Source organism: Oxyura jamaicensis, chromosome 1, assembly GCF_011077185.1.
Source record: "Oxyura jamaicensis isolate SHBP4307 breed ruddy duck chromosome 1, BPBGC_Ojam_1.0, whole genome shotgun sequence".
Taxonomy (NCBI): domain Eukaryota; kingdom Metazoa; phylum Chordata; class Aves; order Anseriformes; family Anatidae; genus Oxyura; species Oxyura jamaicensis.
In genome coordinates, this window is record NC_048893.1 from 12,254,014 (window position 1) to 12,277,073 (window position 23,060).

A 23,060-nucleotide genomic window follows, 5' to 3' on the forward strand; every position below is an offset into this window, starting at 1 on the left:
CACCTCCCTAACTCTCTGTTTATTAATGTGACATTTGTTTGGAACTAATGCGTACAATAAATAAGAGATATTTTTAGGACATGTCAGGGAAATGTATTCAAATTTTGAGAGAACAATTTGAATGTATTTAGAGTGTTGTACTTTATCAAAGGAAAGGTTCTTGCAACATACAAATAAGGTATTAAAAACTAGTGGTTTCTATGGATTCCAGCGGAAACAGGAAATCAGGCAAATGACTCTAAGAATGGGATTTTCACACCTGACATATCAGCTCAGAGCTGATATAACACTCCTCTTACCGCAAGTGGAGAGAAGCAGGTGCCCCCACAGATAACCCCACAATCAGGCCGGCAGAAGCTGAAGCAGGCCTAACTGCGCCCCAGCACTGGGAAGAGCAGGGTCGCCAAGGGCCTTCGCACACCGTGTGTGGTTTGTTCCCACCTCTGTGCAGTATCCTCATTTTTGTGGGTGTAAGGGCTCAGTAAACTTGGTGGGTAGGTGATTTTACTGAAACCAGTCCCTCCTAACGCCTGCTTTCTCTCCTCAGGGTTGTTTTTCAGTTAGATCACTTCTCTGGTCTGGAAACTATGCCTGTGGTGGATGGGCAATGGAGGAGAGCAATGCTGGGGAAAAATGACTGTTTTGTTCAACCTGAGAGCTAGAGGAAAATGTTTGTCAGACTAGAGCAAAGGCTCTGAATGAGCTGTGCAGGTCTAACACCTCACTGCTGCTAATACAGGGAAGTCTTCAGTTCTGTTCCCCTTCCTGTTGCCAGCACCATGTTACCACTACTTCCTTTCACAATGGCTCTGGCACTTGTAAAAACCTTCCGTGACCTGAGACACCTTAATCACCTGGCAGAAAATAAAATCATTTTTAAAAAAAGTCAATAAATTTTATGTGGGTTCATGAGTAGAGCTGGATCACAGGTGTCAGATGTACAGCAGAGCTGGCAAACACAGAGATGGGATGACCTGGGGATGAGGGTTGGAGAAAAAAAATCAAGCTAGGGGAAGTCTGACACCTCAATGGTCAGGAGTTGTTAGATCAGCTGCTCATCAAACCACACCCTCAGGGCCCCTTCTCATAGCATGCTATATGAGATCTAATTGCAGACAGACAGTGGAAGGGAGAGCCCCGCTTTCCTCCAGGCCTCCAGCTGCACATTGCTGGTAGGCATGACTGCAGATGGGAGGGGAGATGAGGCCCAGCAACCACAATTTGGTTGGAATTGTAAAATGAGCCTTAAAATAAGGGCCAAATCTAGGCTGTTATCATAGAATCATTAAGGTTGGAAAAGCCCTTCAAGATCATCTGGTCCAACCATCGCCCTACCACCAATGTCACCCACTAAACCATATCCCTAAGCACCACGTCCAACCTTTCCATTGCCCTCTGGGGTTCTTGTAATTTTTCATTAACTAGCAGGAGCCTAGACAAAGAAGTCATACTAGAACCCAGTTTTCAAGACTGTTGAAGCTCAATAAGATGAAATTCAACTGACACATTTATCTTGTGCTGTCTCTGGCTCTAGTCTCCACTATACCATGCTGTAGCCATGCATTTTGCAAGAATGCATTTGTGTTAAATATATCTTTTATTTTTTGAAATAAACTTAACACTGAAAATGAAAGGCCATCTAAAAGCAAATTGGAATTGATCTTCTGCTAAATGCGTTATTATATCTGTTCCTTTTAAACGGTAGTGAATCTGTTGCAGAGTATTGACAGTATCCATTTTCAATGCAAAATGAAGTCAAAACTGAAGGATCAGAAAGGAAAAAAAAGAGCAAGTTTCAAAACACTGCTGACTAGTCCTAATGAGGCTGTAGCTGGAAGAATAAACACAGAGCAAAGAGTTCCTTCAACAGCTGTTGAGACCATGTGTGTTCATAGAGCTTTCATCAGAGCTAGTAGGGGTTATTCTGTGAAAAGAACAAAGGAGCCTTAGAGCCTGGGCCACGAAGAGAGAACTGGCGGAAACAAAAAGGCCACTTGGGATATGGCCACAGATTGCGTTTGGCCCTGGTCTGTTTCCCTCCCTCACTTTGAGGAATGCCTTAATTGTTTTTGAAGTCTCCTTGACTTGAAAGGTGTTACTGGCTTGAGAGTGTTATTGACTTCAGTGAAACTATGTAAAGAATAAGGTACTGCTCAATATGAGCATGAATAGCAAGACAGATCTTTTTTTTTCCTTAGTAGTTAAAAGACTATATCCTATGATTAATTATTAAACAAAGCATAGAAAAGACATGTCCGTGAAGCGCTGGGTCTGTATTGGATGCTGATTGACTTCAGAGAAACTACTCTGATTTATGTTGATATTCTGTGATTAAAGATCCTGAATAAGATGTGATTCTCACACTGAAATAAAGATATTTTACTATATCACCATTGAATTATGGCCTTTATTTTTACTATAAAATTTCTGATTTCTAATTGCATCTTATTTGTGTTTAATAAACATATTGACCATGTCCATCAGGAAAACAACTTATTTATATTTTCTGTGTTCAACTGGTTGAAAACATTCTTCAAGGAAACAACTGTCTAGACAAGATCACAATAAATCCTCTGTTGCTAGAGTGGTGGGAAAAGAGGTTGTCCTTGGTAAGCAGCGCTTTCAAAAGCAGTTACGAGCTGTTTGCCAGGCTGTCACGAGTTTAAATAATTATTTGAGATATATGTTCTGGTGGTTCCCACTAAGATAAGAAGTCTTAAGCATAATTTTGTGATGTGGAACACATCGATGATTTATGGCTCTATATATAGTTTTTTTCTTCTCTTCTCACCATGATAGGCATGAACAAATCTTCATTCTGTTGAGAGCCGAAAAGTATGCTGTGTGGGTTAATGCCAAGTTGGCAGTCAATGCCACAGCAGCCTCACGCTTGCTTAAAGTTATGATTTTGTAATTCCTGCCACATTAACTTTTTGTAAAATAAACATAGGCACATATGCAATTAGCACAACAACTTTTGTCAGTGGCAGAAAATCCTGATGTTGGTTACAATAGGGCTACCATCCCTTGCTGGTGGTATGCTTATTAATCCTGACTCTGTTCAAGATCTACTTCAGCTAAAAATTCCAGGGAGATCCTCCCCTTAATAAGATAGGAACAGATTCCCGATTTAAAATAAAAAAGTGAGAAAAAGTTAATCAGTCATTTTTTTCTAACTTTTATTTTCTCATCCCTATACCGCAAGTTGCTGCATCAGGGTTGGTTCCTGTGCCTACACACAGCTTTAGTCTCAAACCCAAACTATGATCATCAGAAAGGGAAACAAAATACAAATAGAAAGTGAAATTCATGATTTGGTTTCACGATGTAAGCAAAAAGGAAGCAAAAATCAGAAATGGCTTATAACACTAATTTCACTTGGCACAGATGAGTATGGTGTTTTATTTATTTATTGCTTGTTTGTTTGTTTGTTTTTACAAACCAAGAGCTTCTTTCCCCATCTAGCAAAGCTGACAGATATTATCAAGACTACATTAGGACCTCTGTCTTAATTCAAAACCCGCTGAAGTAAATGTAATTTTTTAAAGATGTTTAAGAATTTTTCATCAAGCTTTTAATTTTCTGTATGTAGATTGAGGTGGTATTTTAAACTGCACTATTACTTGAAGTATGCTGAATGAGTCAGTTTTGTGGTTTCTCAGGAATGTGTTGTGCTTCTAGGAATTCAGCCTGGATAGTTGGTTCTGCAGACATGGCCTATAACATGTAGAGCCAGACTGCCAGTTCAGGGAATCATGAGTTTTATAGAATGAGATCTAAATCTGTGAAATATTTTTTGCAGTTGTGAAGGAAATGGGTATTTGCATTGAACATTAGAGGTGGAAGTGAGAAAATAAAAACAGCAGATAACAATGGGAACACAGGAAGAGAAAGAAGAAACACCATCCCAGTTAGAAGTATTTGGCACTATTCAGGTGACAGCTGCTGTAGCAAACACTTAGTGAATATCTTCAGGAGAAAGAGCAGGAGCAGATTAAGTTTCCTTTGTGTCATTGCAAATTCTCATGCAGGACAGTTTGTTTGCTCTGCCGCACCTTAAGTGTCAGACTGTGAAACCCTGAATCTGCTATTGTCCGTTGTTTCTTGAAAGATGGGGTAACTTCTGCATGTTAATAAAATAGGCACTCTGAGTTTCACTTTAAGGTTAATGCTGACACCAGTTGTCAACATTTTATAATCTTTCCTATGATAATTAAAAAAAAATATTACTGTAAAATTAAATTCAGAAATTGCACCACTTTATGCATTTACTGTGAAGCTCATTTATTTGATTGGAAGTATTTCTAGTATTACCTGTATTAGACAAACACACAGGCAGGCAAAACATTTGTTATTTATTAAATATATTTTCAGGAACTGAATGCAGATGTAGGTATTCCTAATGTACATCATGACTGTAAATTATCATGACAAAGGTAAGCTCTCAGAAATAAGAAATTGCCAAATACACCGTTCATACTAGATAGCTGCCTTTGAAATATCATTCATCTTGTAGTACGCAATTCTTGTTCCTTAATATTTCACTTTTATTTTGTTCATAGGGTGGGTCATGTTTTAGAACTGAACGAAGATGTAACAGTTGAGACTGTTATCTGAACCAAAAGTGGTTTTATTAAGTTTTTTTTTCATATAAGTGTGTGTAATTTTTTTTGAGGAAGAACAAAAAGCACAGTTAATTACTTAATGGAATCAAAATGAAATTCCCAAGCAGTTTCCAAGAGCCATCAGCAGTGCTGGACATTAAAGAGTCACATACCTCTACCACTGGAACCAAAAAAACTGGCAGAGGTAATATCTTGTTATATGGATGAGCCACTGGAGAACAGAATTTTTAAATAATTTGCTGGACAACAGAGAAGCTCAGGAATCACAACTTCAGTTCTGGGAAGATGATCTGACTTCATTTCTACACAGGTTATAAACCTTTGTCTTGTCTTTCCATATTTCCTGTCCCTTCTGTTCTGGCTCTGTGCTCCTATCAATTCCTTCAGCTTCTGTTGGTAATGTCTTCCCCAGCTCTACCTGGTTGCTTTTCTTCTGTTTCTGTGTCTCTGAACCCTGACAGTCGTGCATCACCTCATCCCTTCCTGTTTCTCAAATCTTTTCAGCCATCAAGCTACCACTTCCTCCTTCTTCTCACTGAAAAGACAGGGAAGCTTCTGAGAGAGCTTCTCTTGCCTTGGCTTCAGGGACAAATATCAGGGAATCTTCCAAGTTCCCAGGACAGCACAATAGAGATGAGGTCCCACTCCATCCCAGGAGTCTCAAGAAAGAGTATGTATTAACTTTAGGGAGATAACACAAATATATTGCTCATACAAAAATAATGAACAGCAGGTCCTTTGCAGTGAAAACACAGTCTCAGAGGAAATTTCTCAACAAGAAAGGTCTTTCTTTTCCTTTGGATTTTTACACACCTGACTATGAAGCCTTAATTGTACAAAATTTTACAGCACTTTTCCTGAGTAAGGACCATGGAACAGATGCTATGCAAAGGCCAAGAGTGAACAGATCTCCTCCACACCCACTTGTCTGTATAGCTACTCACCAGCTTACATCATATGAGAACATTTTCATTTTCCTTTAATGGCGTTGACCAGTTTAAGTTCCATGGCAGAGTCAGCAGTTACTCTGCTTAACTCCTACTGAAAGGCCTTTCACACATTGCACAAGATATTCTTCTTAGAAGAACAGCATCATCATATGGTTCTGTCTGTAAACACTAGAGAATAATTCATCCATTAGCTATGTGGGCTGTCTTTCAAGAACTGTACTAAGTGACACAGTTGATTTTGAAACAAGAGAACTGTGACAGGTTTTTTGTTTGTTTGTTTGTTTTTCTTTCAATGAAGGACCATCAGACTGGGCAGATACATTTAATTTTCTTTCTTTTTCATTTGCATTTGAAGAGCCTACTGTTATAGGTACGCACCTCCACATTTTTTGCTTTATGCTAGGACAATGTAAAATTCTGCCAGTTGGCCTCATCCTGGCCTTAACTGAACTCTCTAGCTCTGGGCACAGGAGATTTTCTCCATGTGAAAATTTCCCTTTTTGTGCATAGTTAGAGAATCAGTCATTTCTTTGGCTTTGCTTCCCTCCTTTGCTTGCTTCTCTTTTTGAATTGACTCCAAATCTTTTTGAGTCAACTCCAAATACACATAATCATGAATTATCCCTACCTCATCTCTTAGAAAATGCATCCATTTGGGATCCTATCTCTGTTTTCTGCCTCTGTCTCTGAAATAAATATTCCAGATTCTTGCACAATCACTTGATCCAAAGAGCTCTAAGAAAAGTGATGATTATGAAAGTTATGATAAACTTGTAAAAGTAGCCAAGAGAATTTGAGAGAAAGCACTTTTGCTTTGCAGCTGATTGTCAACTTGCTTCTCATCTGGACTTTGCAGTTGTACCAGATTCTGATCTGGCCTTTATATAGCTCCAAAGCTTAGCAAGGAAGGAAGGAAAAAATGGTACTGGATTACCTCTTAGAACTGGTTCAAGCTGTTCTGTACTTCCAGTACGGTAGTTCGCTGTGCTATTACAGCCTATCCACTTTTCTGCCACTTTTAGCCACTGACATCAGACGGCATCGAAAGGGAAATGGTAATTACAGGCGTGCTATAGATAGCCACGAAGCAGCATCTTATCAGCACTACAAGTATTTTCAAACGCTTAAAAGAAAATAAATAAATAAAAAAAGTCCTTCAGTCCACACTAAGCTTTACCTCCTTTGCTATTTCATGATTTCAAGGTGGATGAACAGCTGGGTCAGGCCAGGCCTGGGCTGAGAGGACATCCCAAGGTCCGAGCTGGGCTGCAAATGCTGTTTGTAGAGACTCAGCCTGTCTGACGAACGACTGCAACGTGCAACCTGGGAAAACAGGGACTGTTGGAAATGGAAACTGTAACACTTCTAAGCTGAATGTGAGAGTGACAACCGATGACCAGGGCTTTTTAACCAGCGGCCACCAGCTGACTTCGCTTTGACACTGTGAATACACAGGCAATTCCTCAAGGCGCTCTGAGTCAGCCAGGCTTACAAACAGCAGAGATACGCCTCGGGAGGAGCATTTCCTCCAGCTCCACAGCTCCGACAGACAAACGACAGCCTGCGGCTCCACCTGAACCCACACCCACCCGGGAGCTGCAGCGCAGCAGGTTCGGAGGCTCCGCTCCCCTCCGTGCCCCGCAGCACGAAGGGGGCCGGAGCGAGGCGGGCCGGCGGCTGAGCGACACCAGCCGGGCCCAATGCGCTCCGAGCTGCCCCGAGGGGCTGGCCCATGGCGGCGGCCGCCCCGCAAGAAGCCGGCTGGGAGAAGCGGGCAGCGGGCGGCCGGAGCGAGGGGGGACGGGGCCGCCCGACGGCGGCCTGAGGAGGCGCCGCTGCCGCCATGTTGCTTCACCTGGCGGCCGAGTTCGACCTGCAGAGGGATGTGGGGCCCTGGCTGGCCGAGCGGGGTTGGGCTGCGGCTCTAGGTAACGCCGCGGCGGGGGGTGCCGAGGAGAGCCCCGGCCTTTCCTCTTTCCCTCCTTCCTTCCCCCCTTCCCTCCCCGCCGCGGGTAATGGCGGCGGCGTTGGGCTGCCCCCGGCCGGGGCAGGGCGAGGCGAGCCCAGCCTCGCTGTGGTACGCGGGTACGCGATGCCGGTAGGGCGACAGGTTTGGGGGCTTCAGGGCGCTTTTTACACCCCTAAAGCTCTTCTGCAGCTCACAGCCAGTTTCTTCTTCCTCAACTCTTTTTGTTTTTCTGAAAATAATAATAGTAATGCCCGTGTCTCCCACCCTGCTACCCTTTCTGAGGAGTCTCTACAGCTCCACAGGAGTCTGTAAGTCCCCCAGCCAAAAATAAATAATAAAAAGCAACACTTTCGTCTGTGCGGTCAAGGAGTGCTGATTAAACTTAGGCAGTGCTGGGTGTCATAGTGCAGTAGTGAAATTAGTGAGTGCTTGGTGTAGTGGTGGTTGGAAAAAAAAAAACACACACGAGAATGACCCCACTGTATTCTTGGCCCTGTGGTTTTTCACTTGTGCTTGTTCTCATTCATCTGCAGGGAAGTTGGTTCAGCGCTGTTTTTCAAAAACTGATGGAAACTCTAGTCTAAAAGAGAGAATTTAAACCCCATAACAACAATTACTTCAATAGACATAGATGGTGGTTGATGCACCATGTCATGAACTCAAAACCTCAGCTCCTTTGGTTGCTTCTAATTAACTAACCTGCTTCACGTGTTAAGGGGCTGTTATCAAATACTTTTTAAGAGGTTCTTCGTTGTAAATCAGAAAGTATCATTTTTTTTTTTTTTTGGTTTTATAGAAACAAAGTTAATCTCAGGCTGTCTCTGATGAAATCTGTGAATTATCTCACGTATACTGGCCAGTTTACTGAAAAACAGTCAGTGTGCTATCCACTGAAGGGTTTTGAGGTAAAATTCTGAAAATCTTGTAATCAAGTCACCTGTGCATCTATGTCATAAAGATATCAGAAAGGTGCTGACTTGTGTTTGGGGAAGGGACAATCATTTCAAGCTTTCTAAAAGGTAATGCAGACTTCTTGTTCAGTAATTGTGCCTGATAACACAGAATCAGAACTTAGTTTGGAAGATGCATCTGATCCAGTACTAACATTTCTGTATCGCACTTTAACTTTTCTGTATACGGACTTTTTCCCTCCCATAGTGTGATGCCCATTTTTTAAGAATGTGCAGATGAGAAGTGGGAATTTGAAAAGATTCATTTAAGCATCAAAGAAATATCTATTCACAGAAAGCAGGTAATTTTTAGGAGAACTGGCACTTTTCTGTGAGTAGTTTCAGATGCTGTAGTTATTCATATTTATTATTTTATTTCCTGTGGACTTGAAAACCCTTGGTAGTGTGTGAGAATTTCTAATGGCCTGGGAGCTGGGAATAGCTATCAAGGGAGGGGAGTGGTAAGTGAAGAGAACCAGCGTTGTTCTCTATTCCATTTATTTTTGTATGAGCTGTGTATAATGGCCTACAGGAAATCAAACTGCATTCTCCTGAGTATGTTGATAAGAATTGTTTGCTGGGCAGGCAGGTTGGGTTGGTTTTTCTTTCTTCTTTTTTTTTTTTTTTTTTTTTTCAGCCCTTCATCTGCTAGTCTAAGCTGTGGAGATGAAGAAGTGTTAATTCTACATGCAAAGTTTTCCTGCAGGATTTCCCAAGGGCAGGGATGGTTGCCACTTCTTCTTTGGTTATGTATTCCCACCAACAATGTTCAGTGACGTTAAATTTGTTTCCAAAACAGAACTTTTTCAACATCTTTAAGATCTCTATATTGGAAAATCAAGAAATTAATTGTCTTGGAGATTTCTCATGGACCTTCTTCTCTAGCTAAATTTTATTCTGAGAAAGTATTCTGTGAGAGAGGTGTGATTTGCATAGAGCATGTTGTAATCTTGAAAAGTTTGTGGTGGTTGCTAAATTCTGGGAAGTTTCTGCTGAAAGAAGAGTGGAATGTATAGTTAGCTGAGACTTTCTTAGTTGTCACTGGCAAACCTTAGCATAGTGGTATTGTTGTGTACTTGGAGTGATCTGAAACCAGGAGAAAGTGGTGTGTTTTATGCATGTAAGGATTTTTTTTGTCCTCTCACAACAAAATTATTTGCCTCTGATGAGGTTTTTCTTGTCACCACGAGCTGTACAAGCTAATTCATAGTATCAGGCTCATGAAACTAAGTTTCATGCTGCTTACTCCTATCAAGGCACAGTGATAACTGTGAAGTAAGTAGCACTGAACTTGACTAAATTCTTGCCAGGAGTTGTGGAGAGTTCTTGGTCATGCTTACCGAACTACAGGCTACCTGTATCTTAAAACTTGGGCCAATCATGCAGCTCTCAAGCTTATTAAGAGCAAAATTCCTTCTTCAAGTGAGAGTTTCATCTGGGATTAATACATGTTTAGTATTAGCCTGCAGCGATTAGAAAGCAGAACACAGAATCAGGAAAAGATATGCTTCTGGCATTTGGAGTACAATATTTTCCTTTTTTTCCCCACCAGTGTTTTCTGGTCATGCATTGCTAAATTCCCTTGTACCTGTAAATATATTGCAAATATGTTTTGTTTGGTCTTGTGGGTCTTGTTGCTGTAGAACTAATCTCTGAAGACATGGTTTATTTCCAGGTATTTCTTTGGGAGGCTGAGGGGGCAGCTGGGACAAGTGACGCTTTTTCTCATGCTTAGTTCTATCTCCCTGTAGTGTTCTGAGGGCTGGAGCACAACTTAACTGTTCGAGTCATGTGTATAAGGGGTAAATGCAATTTTTGTTTTCTGGGAGTGTAAACCACTGAGTAATCCCATTCTATTTTCATCAGAAAAGATTGTGGCAATTTAGAATCACAATTGTAATGAGGAGTTAGAAATATAGAAATGTAATTATTTCTGTGTTCTTTGAAACCTTGCCTATTTTGTTTTGAAGTTTGAGATCTAAATCATAGTCTAAGAAATATTCTGTCTGCCTTTACAGAAGGTGGTAATTTTGGCATGTACAAATAAGTATTTATATGTAAAAATGTACTTAGTACCTTTGCTTAAATTGTGCATATGTATGATAAACTAACTCAAGTGAAAATCTTGTCTTTTGATACTTATTTCAGATACTTCTGAGAATTCATCAGCACTCTACGTTGTAAATGTTGAAAGAAATGGAAAAATTATTTATACCTGGAAGGTAAATCTCTCTTGGAGCTTAATGAAAATATTCCTGAGAATATCACTAAATGCATACCTACATTTACTAAAGTCTTTGCATGTTAATTTTTTTGGGGGGGAGGAAACTTGGCTGATTACTTGGAGATTTGGGCGATGGGAAAATACCCATCTCCACTTCAGACAAAGGTTAAGAGTGATGAAACAGAGTAAAGTACTGACTGACCTGACCAGGTCATAGGGTTTTTGCTGTTGATTTCTTGGGGCCAGAATCTCACCCTGCATGAAAAAGCATTTCTTTAACAGATAAGCTCTTCATAAGCAGCACATTCAGACCTCCCTAAGAAACTCTCAGGGTGAAAGACTCTTAAATTCAGGTGCACTGCTTCAGTTAAAGGTTTACTCCTACCCATAACTATGTTAAGATGCCATGTATGTAACACTAACTCTGCTTCTGTTTTTCTTCTTTGTTACTTTAAGATATCTGTAGCACTTCATTGCAAGTACTAGGAAGTAATCTTAGTTTATCTGATGTTTTGAAGTACCTAGGGCTATCATTTCGAATATAGGATTCTGCTCTCATGGCATTTATATTGCTTTTAGGTTGAAATTCATGTAGTTCCAAGGTTTTCCTAAATGGTTTGGGAAGGCTTCCCCTTGAGAGGAGACAAGCTGTGGTTCTTTCCATGCAGCTCAGAGAAATCTGTAAACCCAGCTGGATTCTGGAGGGTCTTGGTTCTTGGGAAGCCTAACTGGAGACAGCAGGCTCCGGTAGGATAGGGCTGTCCTGCATTTCCCTCTGGCTCAACAATGCTAAAACTCTCCAGCTTCGCTAGGGTTAAGGGAAGAGGTGAGGCCTTCAGCAAGGTATAGCGTGCTTCAGCTGTGGGTGGATGTTTCCTTTAGTACCAGCATGGGGAGGGGAGACTGTAAAGCAACAGGAGTCATAAAAACCGCGCTCAACGAAGTATCATTTTTTTTATATTGGTCAAATCTATAAAGATTTAATAAAGATAAGCCATCTAGTTTCTTAAAGGAGATCTATGCATAGATCTATAGGCTGCTTTCCAGCACCTATGGAATATCACACCGGGCTTTGAGTAACTCCTTTCTTTCCTGGGCTTTTGACAGCAGAGTCTGGCTGCCTCATGTGGTGTTCCAGTTCTTGCAGCTGGCAGAAGGGGGTGAGAATTAGCTTAAGATTTATGTATCTTAAATGTAGGTGTCTGCTTGAATGCTAGGTATCTAAGATGCCATTACAGTCAGTGCAGATCTGGTCAAAACGGGAATTTAGAGAAATGACCGCCTGTAGCCTCTGCTTACGGAGGAGGTGTGTGAGGTAGAGAAGGTGGACAAATATCTGCCAGGCTCTAGTGAATGAATTGGCCAATGACTTGAAGGAGGATTCAAATGCCTAACCCTGTATCTGGAGGTAAAGCCAACACCAAAAATGTTCACTGTTGTTTCTCTTTTCTGATCAGGGAATTAAGTGACCTCTGAAGCCTGTGTTGTAGGAATGGCTGGCTGGGTGACGAAAGGCTGAGAACTAGGGGTAGCAAACTGCACAGCTGTGCTGCAATTTTCACCTCTTTTATGCTAGCCTGAAGGAGGTGCTGCTGCCCCTTATTTTCCTGTTCTCTTACCATTATAAAGTAGTTTGATCTTTGTCTTCTTGAATGAGTCAGCCTGCAGAAGGTAGAAGCAACATCTAGGTTCTTTCTGTATTGGGAGGACTGCTGACATACTTGGTTTGCTTTACTGTAAGTGTGGTTCTTTGGTTGTTTTTTTCACACTTGCTATGGGCAAACTGGAAGATACTTCCTGGAATGTTTTCACAAAGAAAAAATGTCTTAAGGTGGTGTTGCATTAAATATGTGGTGTTTCTCCCAGTGGAAGTTGTTCATAGTGCCTGGTATATAATTATATTATTTATATATAATAAAGTTGTTCATAGTGCCTGGTATATAATTCTTCCCTGCCCCTTTCTTTGCTCTTCTTGTGGTGACAAGAACATTGACCTACTAGAAAGAGTCCAGAGGAGGGCCATGAGGATGATCAGAGGGCTGGAGCCCCTCTCCTATGGACACAGGCTGAGGGAGTTCAGGTTGTTCAGCCTGGAGAAGAGAAGGCTCTGGGGAGATCTCACAGCAGCCTTCCAGTATCTAAAGGGGGCCTACAGAAAAGCTAGAGAGGGACTCTGTCAGGGGTGTAGTGATAGGACAAGGGGGAATGGCACTAAATTAAAAGAGTGTAGACTTATATTAAACATTAGGAAGAAATTCTTTACTCTGAGGGTGGTGAGGCCCTGGCCCAGGCTGCCCAGAGAAGCTGTGGATGCCCCATCCCTGGAGGTGTTCAAGGCCAGGCTGGATGGGGCTTTGGGCAACCTGGTCTGGTGGGAGGTGTCCCTGCCCATGGCAGGGGGTTGATGCCATGAGATGATCTGTAAGGTCCCTTCCAAGCCAAACCATTGTATGATCAATACAAATTCTGCTTGTCAGCTGAAGTTGTTGGTACCAGCTTAGATGTAAATTAGTTATGTCTGCATCAGCTGCAGAAACACCTTGGGACAGTGATATGTTAATGCAGGACTGAAATTTTAGGATTGATATTTTCTTTTCAAGAGTAGAATGATATTTCTAAATGACTCTTCAAAAATAGAAGACCAAATGCCTTTCCCCTGAAATTGGGAGGGTGGAGAATGAGCTTTATTTTTAAGTGTGTTTTAGAGTATTGCCTAGTACTGCAGAGTTGAAGGGTCTGTCTTTCATGTCATTGGAAGCTGGCATAAAGGAAGATGTTTATAACAGAGATGAGTGCTAGTGCCAGTGCTTCTACTTTGCAAAGTGGAAGTAAGAATCTTTGCAGTACACCTGAAAGCAAGAGCATTAGCTTCTGCACTGAACTGGACACTGATGTAACCCTGCTACCAGTCTTGAAAATGCATTTTTCAGTAGTAAGTACAGAGAATGTTAGTTTGACACATTTGGAAAGAATGGCTATTTGTGAAATCACTTGCTTAACTTTAAGCTGCTAGGCCTGAAGCCCGTGTCTTAACATAAAGACATTTTGTTTCCCTTGTTTAAACGAGAAGTCAAAAGAATTTTGTCATTGCCATAACAGTAATGAAATACTTAGAAATAGACCCTTGAGGAAGAGAATACTCCGGCTTTTGTTTTAGTTTCACAAAGCAAGATGCCATAATTTTGTAAATAACCATAGATTTCTACCCTTTCCCCCCACCCCTCAAGCTGTAATTAAAAACAATGATGTTCCTTGTTTGAGTATGAACGATGTGGCTGGATTTAATTCCAACAGTTTAGCAATTTAGTGCGTATACCTAGAGTATATTGCATTAATGGATTTCAGCTTGATTTGAAAAAGTGTGTGCTGCAAGGCAAAATTACTATTATTTTTCTTTTTTTAATTAAGATATAGTTTGAAAATTTAAAGCATATAAAAGAGTACCAGAAAGTAAGTTTTGATCTGTATAGCCTTAGGAGTGTCCCCAATACTGTTTGTTGTTATAAGCTAGAAAGGGTGTATATTATGCTTCTTTTCAAAGGCAGCAGGCTAATGGTCTCATTTGAACTTGTGAAATATATTTAGCCTTTAAAAAATTGTTTCCTAAGGTAGAGCTGAAATCCTTTTTCCAGCCTGCAGCCACATCTCTGGAGGGTGTGTATGGTGATGTTCGATGTTTCTGTGGCCCATTTTAGCGTGATGACCCAAGTCTGTGAGATTTTGAATACCAGATTTAAATCTTGCTGGGGCCAGCGTAGTGTCCCCTTTCATTCCTGCAGAGAGATCTCTTGCTGTGTAACTAAACCAGTTCAGAACCAAAGTAAGAGAGAGGCAAGTGGCATATGGCACAGCTAGTGGGCAGCGGATTGGCTATGTTTCAGCTTTGTCACGTGCTAGTTCTGAAAGGGGAAAAAAAAAAAACCACACCACACTGTTCTCATTCTTGCCTCTCCTTCTTGGAATTAGATAATTAACTGCCTGTGTTACAGGACAGGGAAGTGTATGAGGATGTGTGCCAAGGAAAGGGGGGAAAAGAGGAGAGAAGGGTAGGGGAAAAACAAACAAACAAACACAAAAAACTGTGTTTAAATTTGTATGCACATTCATTGTTAATTTGCTTTCATCTATAGGGAAAGCAGAGAGATACCCATATTGGATTGTACGACCTTCAAACTAAGGAAAACGAGGTGAGAACCATACCATGCTTCTGCCTGGTGAGGACAGTGCTATAGCATTTTAGATTTAAATGCTTAAAGAGATGACATACTGTGTTGCAAGGCATCAAAATGTTTGTTTGAAATGGAAGAGAGAAATGGAAGGTACTCACATGATGCTCAGCAGTATTAAGATTACAGAACATCTAAATGACTTGGGAGTAGTAGAGTGTCATGTCTGGAGTCTTTATTTCTAAACAACCAATTCAAGATTCCCTCTGGAACGGAGCACGTGTCCTTAAAAGTAAAAGATTTTTTTGTTCTGTATTGTGATGTGTGCCTCCTCGGTCTGTCTGGTGCTACCATTTGTGAGAAGAAATTCTAAAACTGAATGCAGCACAGTTCAGTGGCTGCAACCATGATAACGGGTCTTTGCAGGTGTCCCAAAACAGTATGAAACGGATAAAATTTCATACTGATGTAAAGGTTTGCTGTACAGCTCTAGTGGCAACTAGAGCTCAAAAGAACCATTAAGAAACAAACAAATGAGAAAAAGGAGAAGTGATACAACTGAGGCTTGAAGTCCTTCTGACTTAAGAAGGATTTGCTTTAAAAATAAAAGGGTGAACTGCTTAGTGGTGTTTTCCTAAGGAGTAGTAATTAAATGGTTTTCTTTACGTAGTTAAAATAATTTATTATTGCTAATGTATTTCTCTATAGCATCTCTATATGTTTGAGAGAGATCTGCACATTATCAGCTGTTCAGTCAACAGTGAAAGGACATTACTGGGTAAATGTTTCTTGATTCATCTTTTTGTCGTCATTGAAGATGATTTAGGTTAGTTCTATGATACATTTGGGTTTATAATTACATATGGATCTGTTTTGAACCGTATGTTGCTCATGTCATTCTATGCATTTGAGTGAATCCATCACCAAAAAATGTAGGTAACAATACTGTCATTACTGTTACATTTAAAGAAAAATCTCCACCCCACCCCTTGCTCACTTGCATGCTCGAACTTGCACGTATGGCCTCCTACATCTGGAGGAGCTTCTGTTGCTTCTTAAAATGCTTATTTTTCTAAAATGTTTGTGATGCTTGCTTGCCAAGAGTGTTCAGTAAGATTAATAGCATGCTTGCTGTGTTCTTTTTCTGGATTAGCGGTCAGCTTCCGTCAATACACAGAGGAAGAAAGAGTGAGTCGGCTGTTACAGTCAGGTACTGCAAGTGGATTGTTTTAATACTGTTAGAAATATTTTATTCTTTCTTGTTTCTTTTTTTTTTCTCTTAGTGATAAAACTCTGTGTGTGTGTGTGTGTATATATATATATATAAAAAAGACTTACCTAAACATGTTCTTTTGCAGTATCCAAATATTTAACCTTGCTAATTGAAATTCATCCCGTTAATAACGTGAGAGTCCTGAAGGCTGTGGATAGCTGCGTTCGAGTACAGGTAAATCATTCAAATAATCTAAATGCAAACCTTTTTAATGCACTGTAGAAAAGTGATAGAGTCCAAAAAAGTCTCATTTTTCTTGCAACTGTTGTAGAGAGAGAGTACCAATGTTTTTGTTACATTAAAAAGATGAGAAACCTTGTAAAATGTTAGAGGTAGGATTTCTGTAATGCGTAGGCTTCTTTCCCCCCCCCCCCCCCCAGTCTCCCTAAGGTTATGATAGTGATTGATAACTCTTAATCTGTAATAACAGCTGTTCTTATTAAATGAATGTCATGCATGTGCTTGGCTTTATTTAAATATGTGTAACTATTCAGCTAAATAAATATTTTAGATAAGTGCTGTAAACAACTTTAGTTATTTACTTACTTTTGTGAAACTTTCTGTATAGTTTCTTTATCCAGTTGAAGGCAGAAATACTTCTACGGAAAGTCGCCTCTTGCTAGTTTCAGAAGATAAATGTGAGTTAATATTTTGAAAGTACATTGTCATTCTTCTCCTTTAAGATTACCATCATGGATTGTTTTTTGATAGACTTTTGCTGGGGACAAAACAATGAAAAGAAAGTATGAACTATTCTAGGTATCCTGGATGTCTTTTAAAAGCTATATGCTTTAATGGGATTTTTTTCAGTGTTAGAAGAATGGACAGCTCTGACTACATTTTTTTTCTTGATTCATGCATTCATCAGTCATCTTAAATTTTAGAAAAGCTACATTATACTTCTATAATTGCCTGTAGAAATTAAGAGCAGCCCCATTGATTATGACAGATGGATTCTGATTTAATAGCCTGACAAGGGGATAAGAACAGGACAGAAGTTCCTTGGGTTCATCTTAACATTGCATGTTCAGCTAATGAGTGAGAATGGATAGAGGGGGACACTTTAAAAAAGCGGTCTTGCCTTTATTCTTACCAGGCTTTTTCCCTCTTTTTGGAGAGGCCTACCTTTCTTCTAAGCTAGATGCCAGTTTTTACATAGCTGGAGTTTAGTAGGCAGAGTTAATCTCATAATCTGCTCACCTAGGGCTTTGATTCAAATCAGTCACGTTTATAAGATCTTTTGGATTGATTCTGCACCCCTAACATAGGTAGACTACCAATAACTATTAGCAGCTTTGCATGGGAAGGCTTGCGAGGTGGTGCTCCTGCTAGGAAGTAAAACAGGGCTAGGATAGTATGCAGCTGTGCATGCTCTTTCTCTGCAAACATTCTCCTTGGTTTGGTTTGGCATGTTTCATGTAGCGCTCTTCTGACAGTGCTGCAACGATGTGGGCAGAGGGCTGTTTGCCCTGGGTGGTACAGCTGATTGCCACCCCCTATCAGGAAAGGAAGAGTCCAGGTCTCTGTGTAGGCAGCTGTGTTCATACATCAAATACCTCCTCTTGCACTGAGTTGAGCTTTCTTGGGTCTAATGGGTTCCCATAATATTCTAAGAGGTGAAATTGTTTAACTATATAAAAACACATTAAAAATGTATGTTTTTACTGAAATGTCTTTTATTGTTTTAAAGATATTGAACAATTTGATATTTGTGTTGTTGTGGAAGAAGAACATAAAGTGGTAAGTCCTGAAAAATCTTGAGTTTTGAGAATTTAAGCATCTAGCCTTTAATTTTGGCGAATTGTTTTGTAGCTTGGCAATTTACTCTGCTAACCACAAAGCTGGTTTAAAAAAATGTATATCAAGTAATCTGTGAGGAAATTAACTTATTTGTTGTTTCTGAATTTGTCTGGATGTTAGAATTTGGAAGAAAAGATAGTGTATGTTTATTTTTAAAACATTTTGGTATTTGTATTTTTAAATCTTTTTTTTTTGAATAGATTTGTAGAGTCACCTTCCTGACTTTGCCTTCTGGGAGTCCAAGTGTCCCGGAAAAAGACTCATTAAAAAAGACATGAAACTTAGATTCTAAGTACTGTGAATGTCCCAGACTTTTTTCCCTCTAACATTTTTTTTGTGTTTTAAACATCAATTTGTTTTCATCAAACTGAATGTGCATGTTCCACTTAAAGCCCTTATTATTAATAAGCATACATCTAATATAGTAACAAATCATTTCACAAACGCCAATGTTGCATTTTATGGAGAAAATGTAGGCTCTGGAAATAGTTGGTAGCTGGAGTACCCTGGAGACTTTCTGACCTTGAACCTGAGAATCTTGCACGCAGCAGAGGTGGACCTTGTGTTGCTGACATGTAGGGTTATTCCCTTCAAGCGCCACAGTATTTCAGCCTCTTCTGTCATTGCATTTCTCTTTAAAGCACACTCTGTGTGTAATCATTACAGAACCTTACTTATTTGATGACCTCCATTGCTCTTTCTTTCCCTTTTAGGTCATTCAAAACTCAGGTCAGCTTCCAAGAGCCAGAGTCGCGGATGATCTCATTTGGGCACAATGGGATATGACGGAACAGAGACTCTTCTACATTGTTCCAAAGGTGAAATCAATGTTATTCTAGTAGCTTTGTTCCTGTCTGTCTCATGACGGTGAAGTTTTCTGAGCATGTCGTTTAATAATAGTGTGAGTTTGGTTTTCATTATAGTCTGTCTCGTTGTCTCAAATAACCCAAATCAAAAGCCAGGCTTGCTTTAACTGCCATTTGTGCATAGTAATTGCAGGAAGACCGATAGTCTCAGTGCTTCCTCTAAAAATGGATGGGTTTGTTAGTTTTCTTGGCTTTAAAAAGGTCTTTTGTTCAAAAGGATCTAAATCTACTAAAAGCTGCGGGGAATGTATTGCCTCTGTTTTACAGAATTCACATCTAGAGAGCATGTTGTACACAGGCTTAGTGAGTGTACCAAATGAGTTCACAGTCTTGGCTAGAAGTGCTCGAACTCCTCACGGTTTTTTTCTTTGTTTTTCCTGAGGCACTACTTGCATTTGATGTATTCTGCATAAATGAAAGTCTACTTTTCTCAGCTTTTCTTAGCCACCAAAAAAATGTGTGTTAGGAAATAACAGGAAGTGAACCGTCATGGAGAAACATACTCCTGTTTTTGTTTCAGAGAGATCCTTTTTGAACTGACCAAAATAAGATATGGTCCCTTTTTGCCACACAGGTAGCTGCAAAGAAGTTTTTGTTTAACATTCTAGAATGTGTGTGTGTGTGTGTGTGAGACATGTAATGCTGTGGGCCCACGCAATTACAGATGATTGGTAGATAATGATCTGAGACAGGAAGGAAGTATGGCAGAGTGCTATTGTGGGGGGTTATATGTGGTTTTTAATGTCTTCTTTTGTCCCCTAACTTCTGCATATTTGTTAGCAAAGCGTGTTAAGTGTGTAGAACACTGGGGAACCCACTTTTCAGTCTATATGATGTGCGTATTTTTAATTAAAGAACATATCCTCTTCGTTCTAGGAATCAAGATGTACTTTAAAATGTGTCCAGTTTTACCCTGATGAAAATTTTAACTCAATAGTAAGTAATTAGTATTTTATTACATGATAGTTTTGAGTTGGGTGTAATTTTATCTTCCAGGCACTGATAATGAGATCAGTTTCAGTGTCTATTTAATCTTCAAAAGCAGACATTTTGCAGAGGGAAACTAGTTTCGTGTTTTCCTTTTTTGTGTGTTTTGGTTTTTGTTCTCATTCTGTGTTCTTTTCAAGAATTTATTCATGCACATTCAGAATGCACCATGGTAAGGTAATTTTGGTGGAATTGCCCAGATACTGACCTAGAAGTATGTGATATTCAAGGTATTACACTGATCTTATACTCGGATATTGAAAAGCAGGATTATCAAATGCACTAGACAAAACCTGTGGGCTACTGAGGCAGTTTTCAGTAAGACAGAAAAATCTGTTGCTGTCAAAAGACAACATAAAAACTAAAAATACTGAGCATAATAGAAGAGGTTAACTATCTCACAATTGATATATACGTATATTTTTAAGAGTCCTTTTACAATTTTTCTGAGACAGTAAGGATTATAGAAGATATATAAACTTTTTGTCTTTGTTACATCGTTGAATCTATTGCAATGTGTGTGACACATTTTACTGGGCTGAAATATTAAACATAATTAATCATACTGATCTCACTAAATAACAGATTTGGTTTTGGTTTTTGATTAACAGCTGGAATCACACCTGGAGATTTCCGTAAATGACACACGAGTAAAGTAAGGATTTGCTTGTTTTCCTTTTAATATATAGACTAATATTTTATAGAGTGAAGTGAAATGTGGTTTAGAACCATAGTATCTTTGCTTGGAGTTAGCTATGTGGGACTGGAACATAAGAGTAATTTGAATGACACACGTGTGTCCAAACCTCCAACTCTTCTCATTTTCATCAAGGTCAATGGTACAATGTAATTTAATCCTTGTCTGCTCTTTTGGTGCTACTTTTGAAAATGATTTGTCTAAAGAGCTAGCCACATGTTAAAACATCATTTCTCTGAGTATTTGGTACCTATTTAAAGAGAGCTGTTTCAATCTTGGGCATGCTGTAGTAGTGATGTGGAAATTCCTGTCAAGGGAAACTCTCAACTTTTAATTGCTGTTACATGTTTTACTGGGCAGTTAACCAGACCAGTAGCTCCTTTTTATTGTCTGTGAGGCACTGCCTGTGCTCTTTTTGTTCTCCAGCATGCTATTTCCAGGCAGCCCGCAGTTTCAAAGGCTAAGACTCACATGATTCTGGCTGTGTCTATGGTGACTGCATCTTGTCTCCTTAAGGCTCCTTTAGGTTCCCTCTTAATTGAGGAAGAGCAGGATAGTTCCTGTCGCGATTCATCCCATCCTCATCTATCTACAGTTAGTTGAATTTACGTTCCAAAAGGGCCTGTCAGATATCAGTATCAGTTCAGGTATCAATAACTGAAGGTAGCTGAGTAGCATCCTACCCAGAATGGGGTGCTCAGAATGCCTCAGCACTATGCAGAATGCTCAGTACAGTGCTACTGTACATGCAGATTGCCCTAAATGGGCAATATATACTCTTGCTGTTAGTACTGAAAAAATACAACTCTTGTAAGAGCTTCAATACTTTTTTTTTTCCAAAATTCTTGCAGAAAACCTCAGGTGAATCTCACTACAGGATCAAAATTATTTTGCAAGGAGCAGGGGGTAACCAAACCAACCAACCAAAAACCCCCCAACCCCAAAAAACAAACAAACCAATCCAAACTAGATTGACTAGAACTATCTGTATGTTCTGCATGGGAAAACTAGGACTGGTAGATTTTAAAGATATGAAAAGCTGAATAATGAAGCTGCGCCACAGGTAGTTCAGGTTGGATGTTAGGAAAAGGTGCTTCACTGAGAGGGTGCTCAGGCACTGGGACAGGCTGCCCAGGAAAGTGCTCACACTCCAGCCTGCTGGAGTTCAAGAAGCATTTGGATAACGCTCTCAGACATGTGGTTTTTAAGTAGGCTTGTGTAGAGCCAGGAGTTCATAGAATCACAGAATGGTTTGGGTTGGAAGGGACACTTAAGATCACCTTGTTCCAGCCCCTACCATGGGCAGGGACACCTCCCACCAGACCAAGTTGCCCAAAGCCCCATCCAGCCTGGCCTTGAACACCTCCAGGATGGGGCATCCACAGCTTCACTAGGCAGCCTGGGCCGGGGCCTCACCACCCTCAGAGTAAAGAATTTCTTTTGAGTATCTAATCTAATTAAACTCCCCTCTTTTAGTTTAAAGCCATTCCCCCTTGTTCTATCACTGCACCCCTGACACAGAGTCCCTCCCCAGCTTTTCTGTAGGCCCCCTTTAGGCACTGGAAGGCTCTTGTGAAGTCTCCCCGGAGCCCTCTCTGCTCCAGGCTGAGCAACCCCAGCTCCCCCAGCCTGTGTTCACAGGAAAGGTGCTCCAGCCCTCTGATCATCCTCATGGCCCTCCTCTGGGCTCATTTTAATACATCCATGTCCTTTTTGTGCTGGGGACCCCAGAGCTGAACACAGGGCTCCAAGTGGGGGCTCACAAGAGCAGAGCAGCGGGGAGCAATCACCTCCCTCGCTCTGCTGGCCACACTTCTGTTGATACAGCCCAGGACAGGATTGGCTTTGTGGGCTGCAAGCGCACATTGCTGGCTCATGTTGAGCTTCTCATCCACCAGCACCCCCAGGGCTTCCTCCTCAGGGCTGCTTTCAATCCATTCTCCACCCAGTCTGTATCTGTGCTTGGGATTGCCCCGGCCCAGCTGCAGGACCTTGCACTTGGCCTTGTTGAACCTCATGAGGTTCGCACAGGCCCACCTCTCAGGCCTGTCCAGGTCCCTCTGGATGCCATCCCTTCCCTCTTGCATGTTGAGTTGGACTTGATGATCCTTGTGGGTCTTTTCCGACTTGGGATGTTCTGTTATTCTGTGAAAAAGCATTAAAGCACAACCAACATGAGACAGAAAAAGAATATCATGGCATCACACGTTCCATGTGAGCATGATTTATTCCTTTCCTTTTCAAGTACTTCCACTGGAATCGGTGTGCCTGCTTGGAGATTTAAATATAGCTTTACAGACACAAGAATGGTTCAGTTGGACTGCAAAGCCTTCTGAGTTCACAGGCACAACAAGTGACTGGATTTCTGGTACTTGTTCAGAACTCGCTTGCACTTCAAAGTTGGAATGGTGGGGTTATGCTGCAACAAGTGCATATGAAATCATGCAATTGTGATAGAAATTGTTGGTTTCTGGTAACAGTGCGGTCTTGTGATTCTTATATCTAACAGCATTGAGCTGATTACTTGAAGCCTGATTCAACTTGCATTAGAGA

General features: G+C 40.5%; 1 protein-coding gene and 2 long non-coding RNA genes across 6 annotated transcripts in view; 2 read left to right on the top strand and 1 right to left on the bottom strand.

The window, feature by feature from the left end:
• Positions 1-308: 308 nt before the first annotated feature.
• On the top strand, positions 309-1,092 carry LOC118164837. Of its 2 annotated transcripts, none has more exons than XR_004749694.1 (2): positions 309-445; positions 548-1,092. It is a non-coding gene; the product is annotated as an uncharacterized LOC118164837 (long non-coding RNA). The 2 variants fall into 2 exon arrangements; XR_004749695.1 differs by having other exon boundaries at positions 329-464.
• A 3,250-nt stretch (positions 1,093-4,342) lies between these two features.
• On the bottom strand, positions 4,343-7,205 carry LOC118164825. 2 transcript variants are annotated; one of them, XR_004749692.1, is made up of 3 exons: positions 7,159-7,205; positions 6,753-6,898; positions 4,343-5,284 (listed from the first exon to the last, which is right to left on the bottom strand). It is a non-coding gene; the product is annotated as an uncharacterized LOC118164825 (long non-coding RNA). The 2 variants fall into 2 exon arrangements; XR_004749687.1 differs by lacking the exon at positions 7,159-7,205 and having other exon boundaries at positions 6,753-7,145.
• Positions 7,206-7,313: 108 nt separating this feature from the next.
• Positions 7,314-23,060, top strand: part of GSAP (gamma-secretase activating protein) — a 47,953-nt gene continuing 32,206 nt past the window's right edge. Inside the window, exons 1-11 of one of the 2 annotated variants that reach the window (XM_035322568.1) lie at positions 7,314-7,503; positions 10,643-10,716; positions 14,849-14,905; positions 15,593-15,662; positions 16,038-16,094; positions 16,243-16,331; positions 16,726-16,795; positions 17,848-17,897; positions 18,671-18,775; positions 19,700-19,759; positions 20,422-20,465. In XM_035322568.1, coding sequence (XP_035178459.1) covers positions 7,419-7,503; positions 10,643-10,716; positions 14,849-14,905; positions 15,593-15,662; positions 16,038-16,094; positions 16,243-16,331; positions 16,726-16,795; positions 17,848-17,897; positions 18,671-18,775; positions 19,700-19,759; positions 20,422-20,465 — 761 coding nt within the window. In that variant the 5' untranslated portion in view covers positions 7,314-7,418. The remainder of the gene's footprint in view (positions 7,504-10,642; positions 10,717-14,848; positions 14,906-15,592; positions 15,663-16,037; positions 16,095-16,242; positions 16,332-16,725; positions 16,796-17,847; positions 17,898-18,670; positions 18,776-19,699; positions 19,760-20,421; positions 20,466-23,060) is intronic. The other variant, XM_035322560.1, reaches the window with a different exon arrangement.